This window comes from Delphinapterus leucas, chromosome 2 (genome assembly GCF_059928025.1).
Source record: "Delphinapterus leucas isolate spDelLeu-1000000601 "Yukka" chromosome 2, BTC_Dleu_Yukka2, whole genome shotgun sequence".
In the NCBI taxonomy this organism is placed as follows: domain Eukaryota; kingdom Metazoa; phylum Chordata; class Mammalia; order Artiodactyla; family Monodontidae; genus Delphinapterus; species Delphinapterus leucas.
The window spans coordinates 165,861,433-165,886,642 of NC_143130.1; the positions used below are offsets into that span (position 1 = coordinate 165,861,433).

The 25,210-nt window shown below is 36.9% G+C and overlaps 1 protein-coding gene across 12 annotated transcripts in view; it reads right to left on the minus strand.

Annotated features, from left to right (window-relative positions):
* Positions 1–25,210, minus strand: part of GALC (galactosylceramidase) — a 94,771-nt gene that overhangs the window by 63,234 nt on the left and 6,327 nt on the right. For 7 of the 12 annotated variants that reach the window (XR_016392241.1, XR_002644920.3, XR_016392239.1 and 4 more), the window contains exons 2-7: positions 13,651–13,719; positions 13,327–13,390; positions 11,642–11,755; positions 9,510–9,649; positions 7,578–7,616; positions 3,475–3,605 (exon numbers count right to left, since the gene is read on the minus strand). Coding sequence is in view for 6 of the 12 variants with exons in the window: in XM_022576369.3 (XP_022432077.1) it covers positions 3,475–3,605; positions 7,578–7,616; positions 9,510–9,649; positions 11,642–11,755; positions 13,327–13,390; positions 13,651–13,719 (557 nt within the window). In the remaining 6 variants the exon portion in view is untranslated. Of the gene's footprint in view, positions 1–3,474; positions 3,606–6,951; positions 7,019–7,577; positions 7,617–9,509; positions 9,650–11,641; positions 11,756–13,326; positions 13,391–13,650; positions 13,720–25,210 lie in introns of those variants that run through there. The other 5 variants (XM_022576371.3, XM_022576372.3, XM_022576373.2 and 2 more) reach the window with 5 other exon arrangements.

The following is a 25,210-nucleotide window of genomic DNA, read 5'->3' on the forward strand; positions in this document are numbered from 1 at the left end:
ATTCTTTGGACATACCAGAATTATGCCAAGTCATTTATAAGAAAAAATAAGTCTGGCATCAGAATTCTCAACAGCAACATTTTATGTAAGAAACCAACAGAGCAAGTTTTATGATACTCAAGAATTAAGAAAATATGAGTCAAGGATTTTATACCCAGCCAAACTGTCCTTTGAGTCTAAAGGCCACAGATATATAGTAATAAACATGTAAAAGTTCAAGAAATATGTTTCCATTAGCACTTTCTGAGAAATATAGCAGATATTAAGCTTCTGACACTCAAGAGACTAAAGGAGATACTTCAGCAAAAGACTTACAGGTGAGCACTGAATATGCTTAACAGTAGAGTTTGACTAAAAGAAAGGGTAATTAAATAGTATATAAACATTACATTTTCTAATAATGTATAACTAATATAGTTGACACAAAATAAAAGGAGGAAAGAAAGTGAAATGTAAACTAAGTTTGCCAGTTAGCTGGGAGTAAAAGATTACAACTTGCAGCTGACAAATCAAGAGCATACAAGCTTATGCTCATGTAAGAGCACAAAGATTAAGAAACTCTGGTAATTAAAATTCCATCGTAGGAGAGAGGGGGAGGAAGAAGTGGTTATAAAATAATTTTAATATTAATTATAGTAAACGAATAGACAATGTCTAAATAGAGAGAGAACCAAGATTATTAATATAGAGCAGATCTCAACTTCAGCACTACTGATATTTTGGCTGGATAATTCTTTGTTGTGGGGCAGTTATCCTGTGCATTGGAGGATGCTGAGAAGCAACCCTGGCCCCCACCCATCAGATGCCAGTAGCACCTACGCCAGTGACAGTCAAAAATATTTTCAGGGCTTCCCTGGTGGCGCAGTGGTTGAGAGTCCGCCTGCCGATGCAGGGGACGCGGGTTCGTGCCCCGGTCCGGGAGGATCCCACATGCCGCGGAGCGACTGGGCCCGTGAGCCGTGGCCGCTGAGTCTGCGCGTCCGGAGCCTGTGCTCCGCAGCGGGAGAGGTCACAGCAGTGAGAGGCCCGCGTACCCCAAAAAAAAAAAAAAAAAAAAAATTTTCAGTTATTGCCAAATGTTCTGTAGGAGGCAAAATTATCCCCAGTTGAGAGCTACTGGTATAAAGGTATCAGCATAAATGTAATCAATAGAATCAAAACTTGTTAAATAACAAAAAAGACACTTCATTTAAATAGAGCAAAGAAAACAAATCACGTAGGAAAAGAATGTGTGTGGGGGTGTATTATATATATAAATATAAATATATATATATGGTACAAATCATTAAATGACAAACACAGTAGAAAAGAAAACAAAACCTTCAGGTATATCAATAAATATAAATGAGTTAAACTCACTAAAATATGGAGATTTTCAGAACAAAATCTGAACCTATGCTATATGCAGCATCACAACTAAAACAAAATTACCTTGAAAGGTAAAGAATAAAAGTATGGGCAAAGATTCTATCAGGCAAATACAAATGAAAAAAAAAAAGGCAGAGTTCTCTCTTAGTTACATGCAAAGCGAAATTCAACCAAGAGGCATAATATGAGACAAAGAATGACTTTTTCTAATAATAAGTTACAAACCATAATAAAGATAAAACATTACTAATACCTATGTACCAAATAACACAGCAACAACTTTCAAACAGCAGAAATTTCATGAGATTGAAAGGAAAAATAGAAACTCACTAATAAGAGGAAACTAACACTCTTAGTAACCTTGGATAGTTTAAGTGAACAGAATAATTAGAATACAGAATAGTGAAACAATGCAATCAGTAAGGTGGATAATATACACTCAGTTCTCATATCCTGATAGAAAATATACCCTAATAAGATAAAAAGAAGACTTTGGGAAATTTTATGAAAAAAATTAAATAATACATTCAGCATTAAATGACCATAATGCAGTAAATTAGAAAATAATGATTAAAAAAAACAGACTCCATGAGATAGACCTAAAGCAGCACTCAAAGGAGAATTCATTGCATAAGATACCAACATCAATAAAGATAAAATGAATTAAACATCCAACTTCTTCATGAAGATACAGTGAAACCCACACTTTCATTTATTTTTTCCTAGCCAAATATATTCAAGATCAACACAACTTTTTTCCCTCAAGATTTGACCTATTTATGCAAGTTTTAACAATAAAGGCAAAAGTTACATTCTAATGTCAATGTATAAAATATTAAAATACATTTTACTTTTCTTGCCAAAAAATAAATAAATAAATAAGCCTAAATCTAATCTAATCACGCCTCTATCAATTTCTAACAAGAAACAGGATAGATGAGCATTTTAAACTTAACTACAAAGATGAAATCAGTAAAATCCAGACTGTGAGAAGCTTTACAGGACAAACAATCCAGTTTCTTCAACAAATGAAAGGAAAAAAAAAGAGACGGAGTAAGAACCAAAAAATTAGAAGAGACTTAGATATCAACTAATCATAATGTATGAATCTAAATTGGATCCAGATTCAATCAAATAAAACTATAAAATAACAATAACAGATATTTGATAATATCAAGAAACTATCACATAGTTTCTTGTGATAATAGTATTATTTATGGTGAAATGAAAGAGTTTTTATCTTGAGAGATAAATGGTAAAATTTTTATGGAAGAAATAATATAATGTCTGGGATTTGCTTCAAAATAATGTGAGGAGGAAGAAAAGAGGAATGGATAGGCATGTGAATGGAGAATTGTTCATGGGTTCATAGTTATGGAGGCTGAATGATGGGAACGTGAATATCCACCATATTATTCTGCCTATTTTTGTGCACATTGAAAATTCTTCATTAAAAAAAAAAGCACACATAGTTCAAGCAGAGCCTTCACACTGAATAAAGAACAAACTCCACATATATATGTATTCTATTTTTCAAATGTTTATATACATTATCATGATAGACAAAATTCAAATACACTTAAAAGAAAAAAATACTGCTGGAACCCAGTGAGGTCAAGGCCCCAAAGGCTGAAAGGCAGAACTGGACTAAGGAGCAGGGTCAAAGCCATACCGCTAAGGATATGTGACAAAAGTCACGGTCAGTGATCATACCATACCATTTACCTAAGTGTTCATGAACGCCCAAGCACAGGAAGTCTGAGGGTTAGGAACTAATTTCACAACACTGCCTTTATAATTTCTAAAATGTAAACACTACTCTGCCCCTTAATCTAAACAAAGCCATGTTTTATTACTCCAAACATTAAAACAATATTTTAAGTTACCAGTACATTATTCCATTGTCATAGAAAGATTCCCAAAGTATATACGTTTCAAAGAAAAAAGGAATGAAATATCATTTATACATGCTTTGGTTAAATAAATACAAGAAAGCTACCTTCTGAAAATATAATCAAATGGGGAGAAGCAGGCAAAAACAAAGGCACAGTCAATATCCACAGCAAGCAGTCAGAAACTTAGTTTTCAAAGTAAAACATTCCTTACCCTATGACATCAATCACCCTCAAGAGCTCAGAGTCAAGCAGCATAGAAGCAGAAATGGGCTCCCAGAGATTATCACTCGCTATGATTTTCACTTGCTGGAGACCTTGATAGTTCAGCATTCTTCTTAACACCTTTCAGAGAGAGAAGCAGAACATAGGAAAGGTTAAAAATGAGTTTTCAGCAGCTGAATTACAATGAAGAAAGCTAAAATGTCTTCAAACTCAGCATCCTGGATGATAGTGTCAATATTATTTCTCAATAGAAATGTGCCCCGTGTGGGGGGAAAAAAGCATTATCACTAAGATAATCCACTTCATGGGAATGTAAGGAGAGAAAAAAAAAACGAAGAGGTAAAAATGTTTTAGAGGGATTTTCCCTCTGAATTTAAAATTACGTTTAGCCATAGAAAATTTGGGTGCAAGGGTGGAAATTTTTTAAAAAAAATCAGAGCAGTACTACCCATAAAAAACCCACTATTACCCTGGTATGCATTTTTTCATGAATTCTCTTATGCAGACACAATAAATTGGGATCAAATTAAATATACTATTTGGTAAATAAAATGCTTTAACTTAGTTTATTTTGAGTATTTTCCAATGTCTTTAAATATTCTGCCATTACTGAAAAGATTACAGTTCTTAGTATTTTGTACCATACTAGAAGTAAAAATAAGAAATATTCTGCTGTTACCCTCAAGTCTTTAATAGGTATACACAGGGCAGGCAATAAAATCTGCCTGTAGGACTACCCACCCACCATATTAAAAGTAACAAGCTAACTGTAACAGGAAATAAATGAACAAAGCACAGAGTGCCTACTCTGGTATTTAGTTCTGTATCTGGGCCCCATGAGGACTCCAAAAAAAGCACAAGATGGGGTCCTCACCGTTAGGTGGCAAACACACTCACCAGGACACTAAAACTAACAGAATGTCCTAGAAAATCAGAGAGTAGTATATACTGAAATGTATGGATTGCCAAAATATAAAACAAGACAAGAGAAAAGAAGTCATTATTTCACCTAGGAGAAGGAGGTTCAGATTCAAAACAGAAGTAGTTTTGTTTTGTTTTTAAATAGATCTTTATTGGAGTATAATTGCTTCACAATACCGTGTTAGTTTCAAAACAGAAGTAGTTCTTGATGAATGGGTGTGAATAAACCCACTGCTATACGCCCAAGCACTCTGAACTGTCAGGTTCATAGTAGCAGGTGCTCAATAAACATTGGTTGAATTAATTAAGATAAGAAAGAACAAAGATTTTCACAAGCTCTCTTTTCACTTTCTAACTTTTCTGAACTAAAGAAATTTCCAATTAATGTGCTCTTTTAGGAGGCAAATAATAAATCAATTCCACTCTGGAAGAAATCTGAACAGATCCTTAATAGTAAATAAAGACCAACTCTCAAGATTCAGTAGGATTGAGACTCCCAAGCTCTCTATTAGGAGACCAATCTTGAGTTTCATCACCCTGAAATTCTTTCTTATTCTTACAGAGAGGAAGGAGAACAGCTTAGTCACATTTGCATTTATCGCAATATTATATCTAGTTTTTCTAGTGCTATTCCTAGACCATCACCTCTAAGATTGCTTACTTTTAAGTAAGTATATATTCAAATAATACTCCAAACTATACAAGCCTATAAGCTATGTTTTATAATAGATTGCCAAAATCAGTATGAATAGCAGCATTCTTTGAGCAAAGTTTTATCTAATGTATTCCAAATGTTTTTGCTGTGGAACCCATCCCTTTCTGCCCCCTAAAAAGCCTAGATAGAAACCCTACCTATAAGAGAAATGAAAAGGAAGCTGTTCTGATTGGACTGAATGAGAGTCCAGAGACTCACACATCCATTTCCGTCCACCACCCTCAGATCCTAGACGGGATTTTCCAGACACAATTTTAAAACATCACTGAAAACCAGAGTAAACCATAAATACAATGTAAATAGCAAAAATAAAAGAAATAATAGCCTTGCCACCTTTACATACATTGCTTGTTTGTACTGTGTTTATTTCTACTCTTAAAAACAAATCCTCATTATTTCCAGGGGCCATCTTATTATACTATACGGAATATACATTCATTAAGCTTATCAAATCTGAACACCTACATTCATCTGCCATTATTGAACCCTTTCAATAGGCATTTTGACAAACAGGATGCAGATTCCAATAAAATCTTGCTACAAAAATGGCAAATGCAAACTAAAAGTTATTTCCTGAGACATGTTACTGCAGGTAAACTAAAGTTTCAGGGAAGAGGAAACGAAGTCTGAACTGTTTGAAACACTGATGATGAGTCTTAGAACAGGAATTACAGTCTTTCAAATCAGGTAAGCTGAATTAGAATGCAATGGAATCAGCAACAGACTCTTAATAGTAAAAAACTAAATAAATAAAATAAAATAACCACCTTAGTTGCAGACCATTAGTTTAAAAGAAAAAGGGAACTAAATTCTAATTCTTCCATCAAATGAAATGAACACAATTAAAGAGACATGTATAATCCCAAGGAGAAAAAAAAACTATGAAATGTCAAATTTGGGAAGATGAAAGTCCATGACTGCAGCAACATGGTCCACCTGACTATAGGGTTACACAGGACACAGCCACTAACTTGGCTTCTGCTCTGTCCCCCTGCTGCTCTCATCAGACCTACCTGCACTCACAGCAGTCATAACTTTCCATGAACAACTCTTGTGGTTCAATCTTACACTAGTTCCACTGTCCCACCTCCACACCACCACACTCTCACCACTTCACTGGTAATGCCTACAGCATGGAGTTAACTTTGAGTTACCTGGCTCTGGCTGCATTCAGTCCTCTAAATCTATACCTTCTCCTCCCCACAACTAGTGATTAAATTGTGCTGTTACTGCAGTGAACATAATGGCCTACTGATGGCTCAGTGCCCCCACTTGTCTAATCCATCTTTCTCCACTTGCTCTTCCCCCAAATCCCTTTACCTCCCAGTCTTCACTTCTCAAAGGCATGGCCCTGCCTTAGCAACTTGGGGAGTTCCTATCCATCCCACCTTGAAGATTCCAACTAGTCTTCCAACAGACTTCCCAAATCCACTCATGCAGAGGTGTCACCCCCTCTCTGTACCTTCTGACAACCCTGTGCGTTATTGTGCCAAAGAAATTATAGCTGATATCTTAGTTGTTCATATGGGACTCTACAGTCCCCAGATGTTAACTCTTTTGGGGCAGAAACAGTACTTTTTATCCTTGTATTCCAAGCATGTACACAATGCCTGACAAACTAGGTGTTGAGTAAATGCTTCCTGGCAGACTGAATGAATAAACGAAAGAAATTTAGTGGATATTACCTGCTTAAAAACATAAGACACTCAATTTAAAGAAAAAAAATTTTTAAACTGAAAGAAAATATAACCACAAAATTATATTTCTTGGAGAAAAGACACATAAAACAAGACAAATATAACGATAAAGTAAACTAAAGAATATCTCCACCTGAAAAGTTAAACTGCCATTTGTTTTCCAATGACAGAAGGGATTATTATTCTCAGATTTTCCTTTTCTGAAAAATAGAAATAATAGTAGTTACCTCATAAAGGAGGTAGTAAGCATTAAATAAAAATAAATATTTAGGGAAAGTGGCTCAAAAAGTAACAACTTTGCAAATGTTAGTTGCTACCTATTTGCTAATCACAAATAGAAACATCTAACACACTCCAATATAATAGGCATTCCACAGAAAACAAGAATGAGATTATATACTATAAATTTTGATATATGATGGTGAAAGAAAAATCTACATTTCTTGACGTCCTAAAAATCTAAAATGATACAATTGTTTTTATAACGATTATCATAATTCCACAAATAATGAATATTTAAGTAGGAAAACTCAACACAACTCTACAGACAAAGGCAATTTGGGGCATAGAGGGAATTACATATGCCTTAATCAGGAATATAAATATTATTAACATTTTGCTTGAATTTTATGTTATAACTAGCAAAATAAATAACTGTGCTATAAAAAATATGGTGTTCCTACTACTAATTTCCGTGAAACCATAAAAGAATTTTTCACTAATAACTTAAAGATAAAAAGACTTTAAAGTTGTACAGACCTTGATATAATTGATGTCAAATGCCCTCTCATTCCAAATCTGCAAAACAGAAAGTCAAAATGTCAGAACTGAAAGTTTTTGTGTCAGAAAGCAAATATTATCATTAATATTAACCTTTCTCCATTAATATTATCTCTCATCATCTTTCTTATCATCTGAAAATCCATTTTTCTTACTTAAGGGAATGTCCTGTTATTAAATTTATAGATATTTATAAGACAACATAATTTTTAATTAAAATGTTATTTTTAAAAACCTTAAAATATTTGGTGGGTATTTTTCAAAAAGTCACCTAATTCCAGAGATTTCTAAAAATGGAATATCCATTCAATCATTCAACAAAGATTGACAAGGCAATGTATGCCGAGGACTATAGCAGGCACTGGAGACCTAACAGACACGGGATTGTTGTAATAATTCTTATAAGATCCCTACACACACACCCCAAAGCCAAGTATTAATAAGGACAATGTACAGGAGTAATTTTTTTAGTGCACACAGAGAATCACAACGATGTGCCACATAACAAAAGCAAACTCTTAATGAAGACAGATAAATGGAACATGCACAAATCTCTCAGGCTTAGAATCATGTAGCAGGAGGTTTTAGAGTTAAAAGAGAACTTCCACAACTTTCAGTTTGTAGCTGAGAGATGGGCCTAGCCTCCAGGTACTCTTTTCAGCCTCCAGTGATACTGGAAAGTGTTCTTATCAAAGAAGCTTCCTCACCATAGCTTGTGATTATCAAGAGTCTAAAAGAGATGTGAATAACCCATTATTTACCAGAAACAATTTCTAAGTGTGACTTTACCATAATAGAATGCTGTTTGACCCAAACCTACATTTAGTTTCACTATGGCTTAAACATACCCTGACATTTAAGAAAGTTCTCAAACAATTTTGTTGTAATCTGGGGAAGGATAACAAAAACAAGTATATTCTTGATTCTGGCTTCCTAGAGCCCTTGGCTCATCCTCATGTCCTATATCATGTCCTGTGATACTGTAGTTTATCTGCTCCTGTGTCTGCCTCTCTCACTGAACTCCTCAAGAGCTTATTAATCTTGGTATCCCTAAAACATAATAGTCACAATGCCTCGACACAGTAGAAGCTCAATAACTGCTTGCTAATTGCATGAAAACTTTTAAAATCAGTTTTGACAGACAGCATATTAACAAGCAAAAGTGTATAGAGACCCACTATGAGTGTGTGTGAGGCTCTATGGGGTACAGTGCAGGGTGACGTATCCCTCCAGCCTGCCAACAGACCAGCTAGAAACACAAGATATCATGTTTTACATTTTTAAATCATTAAAAGGTGTTAAATAACGGTTTAGGAAAAGGGTAGGCAGATTTCTGCCAGCTTGCCAAATCTGGCCCACCATTTGTACTTTTTACAGCCTGAAAGCTAAAAATGGATTTTAACAGTTTTAAGTGGTTACATTTTAAATGATTATATAATTACCTACATAATATCCTTAATATTGCCTTTTGATCCACAAAGCCTAAAATATTTACTCTCTGGCCCTTTAAGAAGAAGTCGGCCACCCTCTGGTTTAGGACCACGGAAGACTCACGGAGCAAAATGAGATTAATCATTCATTAAACTATATAGTAAACACAATATTGTTGTAAGAACTAGAGAAACTAGGGAAAGCTTGGAAGAAGGAGAATTTGACCTGGGGTAGTACCAATAACAAAAACAAAGAAATAGTTCCGGGAGGCATATACTAAGTACAGTTTTCTAAAGTGGGAAGAATTTGGATGGGCAGAGAGAAAGAATAAATGGTGACATGTAGTTAATTTGTTAATAGACACCAATAGAACAAATTAGTCTCATGACACAAAGCAGTCAACGAAGTGCCACAAATTACTTTAAAAATTATAAATAAATGTCCAAAGGTTAATCATGTTCTAAAAAATATATTACTAACTCCGATATAATCAATGTCCAGATCATGATAATGCTTGGCGCCCACAATCCAACTCACGACATAGTAGGCAGTCAGCTGAAGATTTACATAAGGCCAGTTGAAACCTTTCCCCAGCCATCCAGGGAACGACCATGGCAGCCCTGCAGAGAGGAAGAGGCAAAGTTGGAGTAGGTATAAGAGTGCTGGCACTATTAAAAACAAAGCAAAATAAATCAAAAAGAACAAACACAGGCTAAGCAAAGAGCCAATAAAGATCTGACTAAAGGAAAGATTACACATCATGCACAAATTCTCAAAATCCCTTCCAGTTTATGAACACAGTAATTCCTTATTGACCCCGAGAGTCAGGTTCCATAATTCCAAATGCTCTTTCAAGAAAAACAAATAAAAATAAACAAAAACAAACACCTCTCTCAATGATACTTACCAATATAAAGAAGTGTAACCTACAATTTAATTTAACTTCCACACCTCCTGCTAAAACGATATACAATGTTCAATTTTTATTCTCTAAGGTCAAATCAAAGAGTTTTGAAAGGCTTATGCATAACTATTTCTGTGAGGTAAGTACAATACAAATTCCTTATTCACTAGTACATCTTCTTTCAACCTGAAGCTATTTAAAGACTAATTAGTCAGGTAATCAAATTTAACAAAACTAGTTTGTCCTATGTCAATACAAATGCCATTGACTCAATAGGGAAATATACCTTTGTTACAGGATATAGAACAAATAATCCACATTCTTCTAATACCCATTATTATTAACCAAAAAAAAAAAAAATGAGAAGAGTAGAGAAGCACTAATTAAGATTCTAAATCCCAATTCTCTTACTAATATATTAATATTAAAATAAGGTCAACATTAAGTTCCTTAATTGTTAATATATATTACCAATCTAGTTCACCACTGAAAAAAATTAAAATCAAAGTGACAAAATGCTTATTTTTCTAAACTCTAGAAGAATGCCTAAGTGTATCCAAATAATAAATGTGACATTAAAATAATGGAATGTTTTAAAACAATGAAATGCCAAATACATTCTGAAGGCCCACCATGTGAAGTCTTTGTTAGGACATGGTTCAGCATGCCAGATTTTCTGCATTTAAATTAGAACTGACCTTGAAAACAGCACAATGGGCAAGTATGTGCTGAAGTCAATGATGCTTTTTACTGCTCAAAACATTTCTGGAATCTCTTACAAAAGTCCATTTAGAAAGAACACACTGACCTCCTCATTTTTTTTTAACTTAGAAAAACTTATGCTTGTCCTTTAATTGGATGGTTGAAAATGATTTTTAAAATAACTTGAACTTAAGTCCTATAAAATGGATCTCAACTCATGTAATTTAGCCTGAATGTATAAGCCTGTTTAAAAAAAATCAAATTCATTTCAAATGATAAAAGTATGTCACCACTGTGTATGTTTGAAATCTTTTATAGGTCTGTGCACTGCTACAGGAGAACAGTGCAAGGAGTACAGTCCCATTTAAGAAACCATCCTGCCACTAGAATCTAAGCTCCACGAGGACAGGAATTGGGGGCTGGATCGTTCTAGGCATCCCCAGTGCCTAGAACAGTGACCACCACATCCTTGAGGTTCAAAACAAACACACATACAAACCAAAAAAAAAACTTCTGTACGTACCTCATCTAGAAATGGGGTCTACTACTGCATGTAGCACACAATGCTGCATAGGGTATACAATTTTATAAATACTATTGCCCTTTTACAAATTTTGATGAGAAATTTTGTTGAGGAAATTAGTATAGCACCACAAAAAAAAGAAAAAAAACAAAAAATCGAAAACAACAGAATAAGGTTCTAAACCTGATTTTGACATTTACTAATTTTCGGACCTTAAGTCAGTGCTATAAGCTCTCTAAGCCTCCACTGCCTGTAAACTGAGAAGAGTAATGTCTTACTCCAGAGGTATGATAAATATCAGACACAATATATATGAGCAATGAAGGAATCATGCCTGGCACATGCTTTGCTGCTGGTAGCATACTGGTAGTATTAACAACATTATTAATACTACAGTATTAATAGATACTCCACACACATGATTCAGAATTTAAAAATTAAAGGAAAACAGACTACAAAAGTACATCAAACTTCACTTCTTACCCATGAGTGTGATATTAGGGTTCCGCTTCTTAGCTTCCTTCATTAACCACCACTCATATCCTCGGAAATAATTCTCATCTAATGCATAGTGCATGTGGGAGGGCTCGGTGCCATCTGAATGGGAGAGAGCAAAATAGAAAGGAAACTATCTGTTAATGGTGCTTTGTAGGCCACTCTCCCCTACACACATACACACATTTCAGAGAAGTAGTATTCCAGAACCAATCCTGACGTAGGGCACATAAGAATAATCTTATATAACTTAAGGATGGATGATCAAAGCATATTATTTCATTTTTTCATTACCATAAGCATCATAAAGATCTTAAATTATAAAACCACAACTTTCTATTGTAAGCAGTGTTAAGAAAAGTGTTATCAACTCATATAATTGAAAATTCCTAGGACTATATTCTGCTGGGATTTGGTCTCTCTGGGGTTTTCAAATCCCTAAGTCCAACTTTAAGTTCAGATCACCTCAGCTTCCAGCTTCTCAATCCTAGATGTGAATCCTGGGCTCCAAAGCCCCAATTTCCATACCCCAGGCCTTGAGCCTGTAACATGCCTTGTTAAATCAAGACAACAGAATTTTGAGAAAAGAGGAACGAGTACACTTTCCCACTGTAAGAAAATTCTATACTAACCTCTACAGGGTGTCAAGGTAGGTAAGTGACACCAGTCCTCACGTGTTGCCACATTTCACAAACATCTGCCCTTGTTAAGAAGGGCCTCAGAAGGAGAGGGGCCCTAGCCCTTTTCTTCCTAAAGGTGAGCATCAGAATTCACAAGAACTACCTGCTTCTGTATCTCTACCTCTAATTTAGCTTCAGCAAATGAAGGTGGCCAGTCATTATCACTTCTGCAAAATAGGGTTTGACAATAAAATGCATGTCTTTTATAATAGGTTGGGGATAGTTTTGTTATGGGATTTTCTTTTGTTTTTCATTTGCATTGTTTCTTTTCAGCATGAATTAAATACCAATTCCACTACGCAGATATATCTATTTAACAAAAGCCACTTCCAAGTCACTAACAGGTACATGGGTATATAGACAATACTCTAAGGTTCACTATAATGGAATCTAACTGATAAAAAATAAGTTATATACAATCATTGAGAGAATTTTCTTCTTCCTGAAAACCAGAGACCTATAAATTTTTTAATTGACTACATGTACTACACAAAGCCAAAATTATGACAATGAAGATTGGAAATTTAGTGGTTGAAAATGATTTTATTTTTAAAAGACAAAAAAGCTATATCTCTGAAATATCTCTGAAATTACTTATATTTTTGCCACATGTTTTTATTTAAAGCTAATAACATCTTACATATTTTATATATTAAAATCTTTCTTTTTTTAACTTCTCAGTAAAATTCCAAACTCTCCCTATGCTCTGTCTAGTAAATATTAGTTTATAAAAAACTGTGGATTTGTTTACTACTTAGTACTTCAACTAAATAAGCAATCTAAAGTCCACAAGCTGCTTTGTATGGAAAAATGCATATTTTGATATAATATTTTAAAAATAATTAGAATGAAGAAGGAACAATAAAGAACAATCTAAGCAGTAATCAACATCAAAAATGTTGGCATTCTTTATATTCTGAAACCACAGTCCATAAGTTTAAGTATAGGTTTAAATATTGGGGGAAAACGATGCCATTCCACAAATACTCCTACCTGTTGTCTGCCCATCACCACCTATTTCAACTTTTAGAATATGCAAAGAGGCACCGAAGTTCGGCTGGGGAAAGAAGTAACAATATTAACACTGTGATTCATTGTATGAAGGACAAAACACTTTAAGACAATTACTAATCACTGCCTTTCGTTTTGCAGATGAGAAAACCAAAGCAAAACTTCAAATAAACAGCAACTTATTCCAAAAGTAATTTGCCTAGTTTTTTAAAAACTAGAATTGTGAAGGCACTAAAGACTATTGGTGAAATTCACCACAGTTTCTAAGATATCACAGATACCATTAAATAATTATTTTTTCATTACCTTAAAGAGATAATCCAGTATTTGAGAACGATAGGGCTCTGGGTAATTTACTAGAAGTCGGGAGGTTGCCTAAAAAATAAAAAGTTTTCAAAAGTATGAATAAAACAAATCCAATAATGAACACCTTTTCAGAGTGCTTATGCATGCCATCTAGCATGCCCGTATTTAGCCAGCTCTTGGGCAGCGTTGAGCTGTGGAAAGCCGTTTCCCAGGTTATCTGTTTGCCTGTCTTGGTTTTGCCCATCATTGGGCAAATACGGCTGTTGTCTGTCCCATAGCTAAAACATAGGTTCCAAGCAACAACCAGGTTTCTCTTCTACTGAGATGAGGGTTGGCTGGGAGGTAAGCTTGCTAAGTCTATTGATGAATCTCATTACTACAAATTTATCTTGAGGACCTTGACTCACAGAGTGGTTTTTAGAAGAAATGAAACAGTTTCTCTGTCTTAAGGCTGTTTGTCAACTACAGTATCTGGGGGCCAGAATGGGAAAGATGAATCTCAGGTAATTTTTCCCCTCAATATCTTGCAAGAAAATATTACAAGCAGCACTGCTTAAAGGAACCTCCACTCTCCTCATTCTTATTAGAGATTTATAGGTGCTACCTCTTGCTATTAAGAACGACCACACAGTGATTCCCCAGGCCAGGCTGTACTAAGGAAACCTCACACAAGACTTTCCATCAGAATAGAAAGAGAGAGGTGGAAGATGCAGGAAATAACACTTGATCATACCTAAACCATGGCTGATGACTGCTTGAACAAAGAAATCACAAAATCAATAATCCACCAAGTATGTATACTTTGGGGGGCAACAGTAGCAAGGGGAATAAAGAGATAGGTTTTAACATGAAACAACCAACACCTTGCCAGGTGTATGCCAAGGGCAAGACTTGACTTCCATGGGGCTTGATGTTCTATTTTACTCTCATATATGCTACCACTGACATTCTGCTGGTGTCTCAGCCCCTGCCACTGACACACAGGCCCATGGAGCTACTCTCTAGCCACTTCAAGCTCAACACATCCCCAACCAAACATAGCACTTTTTCCTAAATCTGTTTCCTTCTCATGTATTTGCCATCTTAGTAAAGAACAACACCTGTCTGAGCCATAAATTTAGGGTCACCCTTTCATCAAACTTTCCATCTATCTTCAGTCACCAAGACCTCCTTAATATCTCTCTTCATCCCCTCATCTTCAACCCCACTACCTTCCTAGGCTCTCCTCAATTATTAGAACAGCCTAAATGGTTTCAGGGTCTCCCATCTGCCTCCCCATATTTTATCCTCAATACTACTTGTCAGATTAATCTTCCCAAAACAAAAACCTAACCATGAAACTACTCTGTTTAAACATGCCAAGACTTCCCTCCCCCAAGAGCTTTCAGGATAAAGTTCAGATTGTTCAGTTTTATATCCAAATCCCTTAATTATTTGCATTCTAACTCTGACACTTTACCCCTTATCACTCTCACACCATCTATCTAGGTCTAACAAACTAATTTTTCTCTTTCTTCTGTCTGGAATGCATTCTACACCCTCATTTGGCCAAACCCAATTCATCCTTTAGCTTTCAGGTCAAACTCCACCTCTTCAAGGAAGAATACCTTCTGCTCCTCCCCATAAGTTTGACATAAGTCAGGGGTCCCCAACTCCCGGGCCACAGACCGGTACAGTCGGTGGCCTACTAGGAACGGGGCCGCACGGCAGGAGGTGAGTGGAGGGTGAGCCAGCGAAGCTTCATCTATATTTACAGCCACTCCCCATCGCTCTCATTACCGCCTGAGCTCCACCTCCTGTCGGCATTATGGTGAGTTGTATAATTATTTCATTATATATTACAATGTAATAATAATAGAAATAAAATGCACAATAATTCGGGCATCATCCCGAAACCATCCCCTTCCCCCGGTCCATGGGAAAATTGTCTTCCATGAAACCGGTCCCTGGTGCCAAAAGGGTCAGACACCACTGATGCAGATTGGACTGTGGACTCCCTCGGCACAAGGTCCACATGGCTACCATAACTCTTCTATCCCTGCACTCTCATCACTGCTTTACTTTTCTGTTTCACCTCTAAGTTCCCTGAGGACAAGGACTGTGTCTTATTCAAGTTCATATCCTCATTTAGTCTATTATTCAATAACCATTTATTTAATATCTTTTATGTTATCATTTGTTGCACTGCACAGGCAACATAATATAGGCTTTGCATCCATGAAGCTGGTATCCTGATTACATCATTTACAAGCAATGTGACCAAGGGCAATTTATCATAAAGTGGGTTATCTTCTTCATTCAGCTGTCCTAAGACTAAAATAAAGTATATGTAAAGGACTTAGCACAGTAGCTGGCACATAGTAAGCTCTCAAGAATTGACAGGCACTGTATACACAAATTGTTTTTAAACATAGAGTCACTTTCTCAAAGAGCTTACAGACTAGCAGAGGCTCAAATATTAAAGTGAATGAATGCTGTATATGCACACTAACCTATCCTTGACCCAAGGTAAACAATGCTGCCTACTCTGCATTATGCTAACGATATACATTGTTAGAACAGTGTGTTTCACTGTTTGGGGGTTATTTTGCTCTCTGTGCTCTTCTATCCCTAACACAGAAAGTGCCAACTTTGAGTAACCACACCACATCATTACTCTATTGCAAGCCTACAGTCACACCCAATGCAAAAGCATTAGTCAATGGCAATAGTCAGCTAGGAGCAGTACAGCCAAACGTTGAAAGGTACCATTAAGCAATAGCAAATTACCAAATTACTAATCACGCTCCCTGAATAAGGCCTGGAGCTCTTTACAAGCAGCCCAGGAAGCCTTAGCACAGTAGCTGGAACATAGTAGGCTCTCAACAAATGGCAGGCATTGTATACCCAAACTGGAACACGTTTTTCATTTAAAATCCTTGGAATAACTTCCTCCCCACTAATCTATGAAACAGAATGATATTAACCAAAATTAGTCATGTGACAGATGCCAGCCTGTGCTTTGACATCTATCCTCACAATGTTCCTACCAGGTAGGTATCACTGTGTCCCCAGAAAAAAACCTGAGATACAGGGAAGTTAAATAACCTGCCCAAGGCTGTACAGTGAGTGGCAGGGCCCAGAACAGATCCCTAGCAATCTGCTCTTCAGTCCACGTACACCATACTGCCTTCCCTATCAAATATGAAGATTCCAAACACTTATTGCCACAAACTGTGCTAGGTACCAGGGACTTCAGAAAGAAGTTTAAAGTGGTGTACAAATATAGTCTTGCAACCATTTTCATCCAATCGTATTTAGCGAACTTCTAAGATGAGTGATGCATTACACATAAGGACACTATTAGAATAGATAACAGTCTCCTATTCTGAGTTACGAAACAATTCTTCTCATTTTAATAATTTTAAACTGAGTTAATAAACATAAAATAACAAAACATTTCCATTTTCAGCAAGTTAAACAATGGATTTAATATCAAAGTAAAGATATTAGGACATTATGAGTCCTCATTTTAAGAAATACTGGCTATTCCAGGTTTAAACCACAAAAATAGAAAGGAGAATGGTAGTAGTAAAGAATAAATACATTAGCCCATTAGTCTACTGTTTACCTTGAAATATGCACCAGCATCTATGAGTGAGGTTGCAACATTAGAAAATAAAAATGTAAAAATCAGCTGGGTTAGGGAAAAGATTTTTTTTTTCCACAGTAGAAGGTCAGATCTGTGATCAGACTACAGACCAAGTTATCCACTGGCTTTTCCTTCTTGTAATGCAAATGCAAAACTTAATCTCTGATCACCAAGGCATCCACTTTTCAAAAATAATTATGTTTTCTGGTACGTCTACTTAAAAATAGTCACCCAAATCTCGTCAGTAACTTGAAACCTTAGAGTTTTGCTAAGTTAAATGATGGACATTAATTAAATATATAGATAATTTCCAAATAATATAAAATGCTAAAACATTAATTACTGAACATAGGTTTATCTACTTTTGGTTTCTTATCACAGAGAAACAAAAGATATTTAGATCTGTTAGAAAACATGTCTTGTGCTACAATGAAAAACTGTACCAAAAAAGAAGCATATGCTTCTAGAAATTATAAAATATATTCATAAATTTGCCAACCTACAGAATACTGGTATAACAGTTCACAATTGTTTACTTCCTAGTTTTCACTAGAAATTAAGGTTTATAAGAGTCAAGCATTCTAACTAATATATGTAATTAAAATACTGGAAATAATAAGGGAAACAATTCTATCAAGGAAAGTAGGATGTATTTTGGCTAAGAAAAGGTATGAGGTAGGGAGATGTATTTTTGTTAGGGAAATGAAAGTAATTTTGTCCTAAAGTAGACAAAATGAATGGATATAGAAGCTGGGGAAAGAGAGAGAGAGAAGAGAGGGAATTTTACCTGTGTAGTCAAGCTAGCTAAAAATGAAATAAATTTATTTTAAGGATTTTTTTAAAATAAACTTTAATAGCGTACTTATGTAAAACTAAAACTTAATTATCTTTCATCTGCTAAGAAGACAAATTTTTATTAGACTATTGGTCTGCTCTTGATAAGCCTGTGAAAGGTTTTTCTTTACCTTTTAAGTAACCTGCCTAGGAAACAAAGATTCTGTGTTTTATCAAAATAATATTCTATGCTTCACATTATCTTTACTGAATCTTTAATTACTTAAAATAAAAAGTGACTCTTCTCTATTAAAAGAGCTAAGGTTGTGTGTTTGGGGTGGGGGTGGGGGTTAAACTGGGATTAAAATAAGTAACTTTATGTATTTGCCTGTGAAGTTCTTGTGATTTTGGTTAAATGGATAACTAAGTATTATTTCACAGTGACCAACAATCCTATTTAATCAAGTGTTTTAACAGCTTTTGATATTTTGACAAACTTCCCAAAATCAAATTCTAAATGAAGTCTTTCTGACCTCAAAATAACTTTGAGATTTTCCAGATGGGCCCTGGAACATCTCAAAAGATGTGGTCTTTCTCCTTATAAAAAGACAGACGTTAAACTAATTAGGCTTTTTTGGTATGTTAAATTGCATGGGAAGCACTGTCAAAGACATAATGCTAAACCTTCTTTAGGTTATATTTGTATTGATATATGTTACTAATATATGTGTTCCAGAAATTACATGAAATTCCTAGATACCTGCTATATCCTGGTATAATGTTATCACTTGTAATTCTAGTTATTAACTTAAAATGTTGTATGTCACAGAAATAACCTAATTTCCTTGTCATTTGCATTATAATAAACTTTATCAGATCTTTAACATGGTCGTGTTCAAGTCGTTTTGTCATTTACAGACAATTATTTACTCTGATGCTTTTGCAAAAGTGTTCTTTGAAAAGTGCTTCATCTTCAAGAAGACTTGTGAAAAGGACTCTAACTTAAAGTACAGGATTCTGATAATTTTCAGATCATATTGCTCAACTGGGTAAGAATTTACAGAACTCTAAGGTAAAAAAAGATTCAGGGCTTCCCTGGTGGTGCAGTGGTTGAGAGGCCGCCTGCCAATGCAGGGGACACGGGTTCGTGCCCCGGTCCGGGAAGATCCCACATGCCGCGGAGCGGCTGGGCCTGTGAGCCATGGCCGCTGAGCCTGCGCATCCAGAGCCTATGCTCCGCAACGGGAGAGGCCACAACAGTGAGAGGCCCGCGTACCGCAAAAAAAAAAAAAGATTCATAAAACTGCTAACTAAAGATCAAGATCAATCAGAATTAATTACAAGGAACTGAATGAACTGATGAGGATAATTATAATTTTTATGACTTTTTATCTGAAACATTATTAGTTCTTGAATGGTTTTTTTTTCCCCCAGACTTAAGGAAACCCTTTTTCCTAAGCTGTCTATGACTTACAGCAATTTGGTAAAGTGTACCCTTATAAACAAAGATAAAACAAATTTCTCCCTACCTGATCCCTTCAGAATTTAGAAACTCTTAGTGAGTATTCTCATTTTCATAGCAATATATTTATTTGCATAAGTTCCTAAGAATCTGTCCTCCTTGTAACAGGACACAATTGGAAACATTGATTATATTACTAAGGTTTTAACTGGAATGTCGTATCTGAGAGAGATGAACATAGACTCAGATATGACCAGACAGATTTAAGGAACTAAACTTGACTTATGGAGCCAATAAAGCTCCTTGGAAAAATCAGCCTGGCAACTTGCTTACAGAAGCCTTACCAGGTGAGTAAGGAAGGTCGCTTCCTGGCAGATGTAGGAACCTCAGGATATTCGGTGGACCTCGAGAAGAAAGGAATTCACCCAAATCTATCAGTACTGCAGGGAAAGTCTGATGGTAAGCTCATAGCTTGGCTTCCTACCTTGAGAGAGACTTCTAAGAGTCCAATCTGTGATTCCTTGTGTGAAGGTCCAGCAGAGTATACTTGAAAGAGCCTATATGGTCTATCACTATTCTTGTTGCACTTAATAAATAATTAATTAATTAATTATTAAATAATCAGGCCAGACTTATTTTGCAAGTAAATTAGCCTTATTTGGGTTATCTCTGATAAAAGGTGGGGGGAAGGGGAAACTATAGGACACCCTGTGGATATCAGATTTTAGTCCTGTTAATTGCCTTTGAGGTTTGTTTTCTACCTGTAAACTGGACTGAATACTGAATTCTTCTCACTTCCTCTAATATCTGGCTACAACTCTCCAGATATTGTTTCCAACTTTTTCCCACCTTTCTGACTTGGAATTATTGAGAACTAAAATTGCCCTTTTCCTGAAGCCATGCAAGCTAAAGTGGGACAACTAGATATAAACTCCAGAGAAATCACTACAACAGTTCATGTATGAACAATCTTTGTGCCTCTTGCTGCATGGACCACTCAGAAAGAACCCCCCCCACCACCAGAGATATTCAGACTACAAACCAGGAAAATCTATGATTGCCACCATCTGTCCCCACCCCATCTGAATATGCTTCAAGTCCTACATCTAGAAATCTCAATTGGCTACCCTCAGGCCTCAGACTAGGTTTATAATCTGCTCCAACCACTAACCATTGTTTTTCTTTTGTTTCCGTAGAAATGCCTCTTATGAAATAACCTGAATCAAATATTTGCACCATAGAGGCCTAACTTTATAAACACACCTGCATCGCTGCCTCCTCAAATGAGACACAATCCATTAATTGAACTGACCTATTCTAAGACAGTGGTTGGGTGCGATATGGAGCAATCCACCAACTCAGCACAGATTCAAACCTACTTACACCAGATGTCCCAAGATGTTAATCATAACATTATCTAATCTTTGAATGGATCCCTATGGCCCCAACATCACTGATCTCGTTTCAAGGTATGACCCTTTAAGCTTGGGTCAATGGCTACCCGCTAGATTTCAGGACTACTGCTTGTTCAATATAATTATTATAGGAGTGCTACTAAAATCCTTTCTAGGTTACAACATGCCCTATCCCTGACTTTTAGTAAATCAGCTACTCAGGCAGTTAACGTCCTCACCACTGACTCTGATGCCTAGGCATCAAGGGTGGATTGTAGTGTAATCCCCAACAGTTGGTTTTTCCTTTTTTGTAATGGAAGGGCAGGACTTAAGCTTTGATTGCAAGGCATCCACTCCAGAGTTATCCATTTCAGAGATAGCTATCTCAAATAAACACACTGCCAGCCACAGAACTAGATAAAGAGCCAGGCTGGGGTTGGCGGGAGGGGGTGGGGGGGATTCTTTGTTTGAGATCTTGGTTGATTTCGATAACTGACCATCATTAGGGTCATTTTTTTTTCTCTTCCTGCACGTTAAATTTCTACTCTTAAGTTTTGAACTCACCAATAAAAAGTGAGCCCACAAAACCCTAGGCCTCACCCTTGACCCTAATGAAAGCAGAACCCCAGGCCCACACCCCCCTCTCTACCTACAACCTCCCTGTGTGGCCCAGGTGTGCCATGTGCTTTCCAGGACCTGTGAGTAATAAACTTTTTATTTTCAAGGTTTTCTGACGGTTATCACTGAGGGCATCTTGCAATCATAGTAAATAGCACAGAGAGGAGCTTCAAGATGGCAGAAGAGTAAGACGTGGAGATCACCTTCCTGCCCACAAATACATCAGAAATACATCTACATGTGGAACAGCTCCTACAGAACACCTACTGAACGCTGGCAGAAGACCTCAGACCTCCCAAAAGGCAAGAAACTCCCCATGTACCTGGGTAGGGCAAAAGAAAAAAGAAAAAACAGAGACAAAAGAATAGGGACGGGACCTGCACCAGTGGGAGGGAGCCGCGTGAACACAGCTTGAAGGGGGCTAGTGAACACAGCTTGAAGGGGGCTAGTGGGCCACAGCTAGCCAGGAGGGAGTCCGGGAAAAGGTCTGTAACTGCCGAAAACGCAAGAGACTTTTTCTTTGTTTGCCTCTTTGTTTCCTGGTGCGCGAGGAGAGAGGATTAAGAGCTCTACGTAAAGGAGCTCCAGAGACGGGCGCAAGCCGCGGCTAACAGCACAGACCCCAGAGATGGGCTAAGGCTGCTGCTGCAGCCACCAAGAAGCCTGTGTGCAACCACAGGTCACTATCCACACCTGCCCTCCCAGGAGCCTGTGCAGCCCGCCGCTGCCAGGGTCCCGTGACCCAGGAACAGCTTCCCAGGGAGAACGCACGGCGCGCCTCCGTCTGGTGCAACATCACAGTGGCCTCTGCCGCCGTAGACTCGCCCCGGATCCGTACCCCTCCCTCTCCCCAGCCTGAGTGAGCCAGAGCCCCCGAATCAGCTGCTTCTTTAACCCCGTCCGCTCTGAGCAAAAAACAGACGCCCTCCGGCGACCTACTTGCAGAGGCGGGGCCAAATCCAAAGCTGAACCCCGGGAGCTGTGCGAACAAAGAAGAGAAACGGAAATCTCTCCCAGCAGCCTCAGAAGCAGCGGATTAAATCTCCACAATCAACTTGATGTACCCTGCATCTGTGGAATACGTGAACAGGCAATGAATCACCCCAAATTGAGGAGGTGGATTTGGGGAGTAATGATTTTTTTTTCCCTTTTTCTCTTATTGTCAGTGTGTATGCGTATGATTCTGTGTGTGATTTTGTCTGTATAGCTTTGCTTTTACCATTTGTCCTGGGGTTCTGTCCTTTTTTTTTTTTTTCTTTTCTCTTTTTAATAAACTATTCAGCACTTGCTATCATTGGTGGATTTGCTTTCTGGTTTGGTTGTTCTCTTCTTTCTTTTTTTTTAAATTACTTTAAAAATTTTTTAATAATTATTTTTTGTTTTTATTTTAATAACTTTTTAATTTAATCTTTATTTATTTTATCTTTTTCTTTCTTTCTTTTCTCCCTTTTATTCTGAGCCGTGTGGATGACAGGCTCTTGGTGCTCCAGTCAGGCATCAGGGCTGTGCTTCTGACGTAGCAGAGTCAAGTTCGAGACATTGGTCCACCAGAGAACTCCCAGCTCCACGTATTATCAAACAGCAAAAATCTCCCAGAGCTCTCCATCTTAGCGCCAAGACCCAGCTCCACTCAATGGCCAGCAAGCCACAGTGCTGGAAATCCTTTGCCAAACAACTAGCAAGACAGGAACACAACCCCACCCATTAGCAGAGAGGCTGCCTAAAATCATAATAGGTCACAGACACCCCAAAACACACCATCAGACATGGGCCTGCACACCAGAAAGACAAGATCCAGCCTCATCCACCAGAACACAGGCACTAGTTCCCTCCACCAGGAAGCCTACACAACCCACTGAACCAACCTTAGTCACTGGAGGCAAACACCAAAAACAACGGGAACTACAAACCTGCAGCCTGCAAAAAGGAGAACCCAAACACAGTAAGTTAAGCAAAATGAGAAGACAAGGAAACACACAGCAGATGAAGGAGCAAGGTAAAAACCCACCAGATGTAACAAGTGAAGAGAAAATAGGCAGTCTACCTGAAAAAGAATTCAGAATAATTATAGTAAAGATGATCCAAAATCTTGGAAATAGAATGGAGAAAATATAAGAAATGTTTAACAAGGACCGAGAAGAACTAAAGAGCAAACAAACAATGATGAACAACACAATAAATGAAATTAAAAATACTGTAGAAGGGATCAATAGCAGAATAACTGAGGCAGAAGAACGGATAAGTGACCTGGAAGATAAAACAGAGGAAATAACTATCACAGAGCAGAATAAAGAAAAAAGAATGAAAAGAATTGAGGACAGTATCAGAGACCTCTGGGACAACATTAAACGCACCAATATTCGAATTATAGGGGTCGCAGAAGAAGAAGAGAAAAAGAAAGGGACTGAGAAAATATTTGAAGAGATTATAGTTGAAATCTTCCCTAATATAGGTAAGGAAATAGTTAATCAAATGCAGGAAGCACAGAGAGTCCCATACAGGATAAATCTAAGGAGAACACGCCAAGACACATATTAATCAAACTATCAAAAATTAAATACAAAGAAAAAATATTAAAAGCAGCAAGGGAAAAACAACAAATAACATACAAGGGAATCCCATAAGGTTAACAGCTGATCTTTCAGCAGAAACTCTGCAAGCCAGAAGGGAGTGGCAGGACTATTTAAAGTGATGAAAGGGAAAAACCTACAACCAAGATTACTCTGTCCAGCAAGGATCTCATTCAGATTTGACAGAGAAATTAAAACATTTACAGACAAGTAAAAACTAACAGAATTCAGCAACACCATACCAGCTTTACAACAAATGCTAAAGGAACTTCTCTAGGCAGGAAACAACAGAAGGAAAGGACCTACAATAACAAACCCAAAACAATTAAGAAAATGGTAATAGGAACATACATATCAGTAATTACCTAAAATGTAAATGGATTAAACGCTCCAACCAAAAGACATAGACTGGCTGAATGGATACAAAAACAAGACCCGTATATATGCTGTCTACAAGAGACCCACTTCAGACCTAGGGACACATACAGATTGAAAGTGAGGGGATGGAAAAACATATTCCATGCAAATGGAAATCAAAAGAAAGCTGTAGTAGCAATTCTCATATCAGACAAAATAGACTTTAAAACAAAGAGTATTACAAGAGACAAAGAAGGACACTACATAATGATCAAGGGATCAATGCATGAAGAAGATACAACAATTGTAAATATTTATGCACCCAACATAGGAGCACCTCAATACATAAGGCAAATACTAACAGCCATAAAAGGGGAAATCGACAGTAACACAATCAGAGTAGGGGACTTTAACACCCCACTTTCACCAGTGGACAGATCATCCAAAATGAAAATAAATAAGGGAAGACAAGCTTTAAATGATACATTAAACAACATGGACTTAACTGATATTTATAAGACATTCCACCCAAAAACAACATAATACACTTTTTCCTCAAGTGCTCATGGAACATTCTCCAGGATAGATCATATCTTGGGTCACAAGTCAAGCCTTGGTAAATTTAAGAAAATTGAAGTTGTATCAAGTATCTCTTCTGCCCACAATGTTATGAGATTAGATATCAGTTACAGGAAAAAGTATGTAAAAAATACAAGCACATGGAGGCTAAACAATACACTACTTAATAACCAAG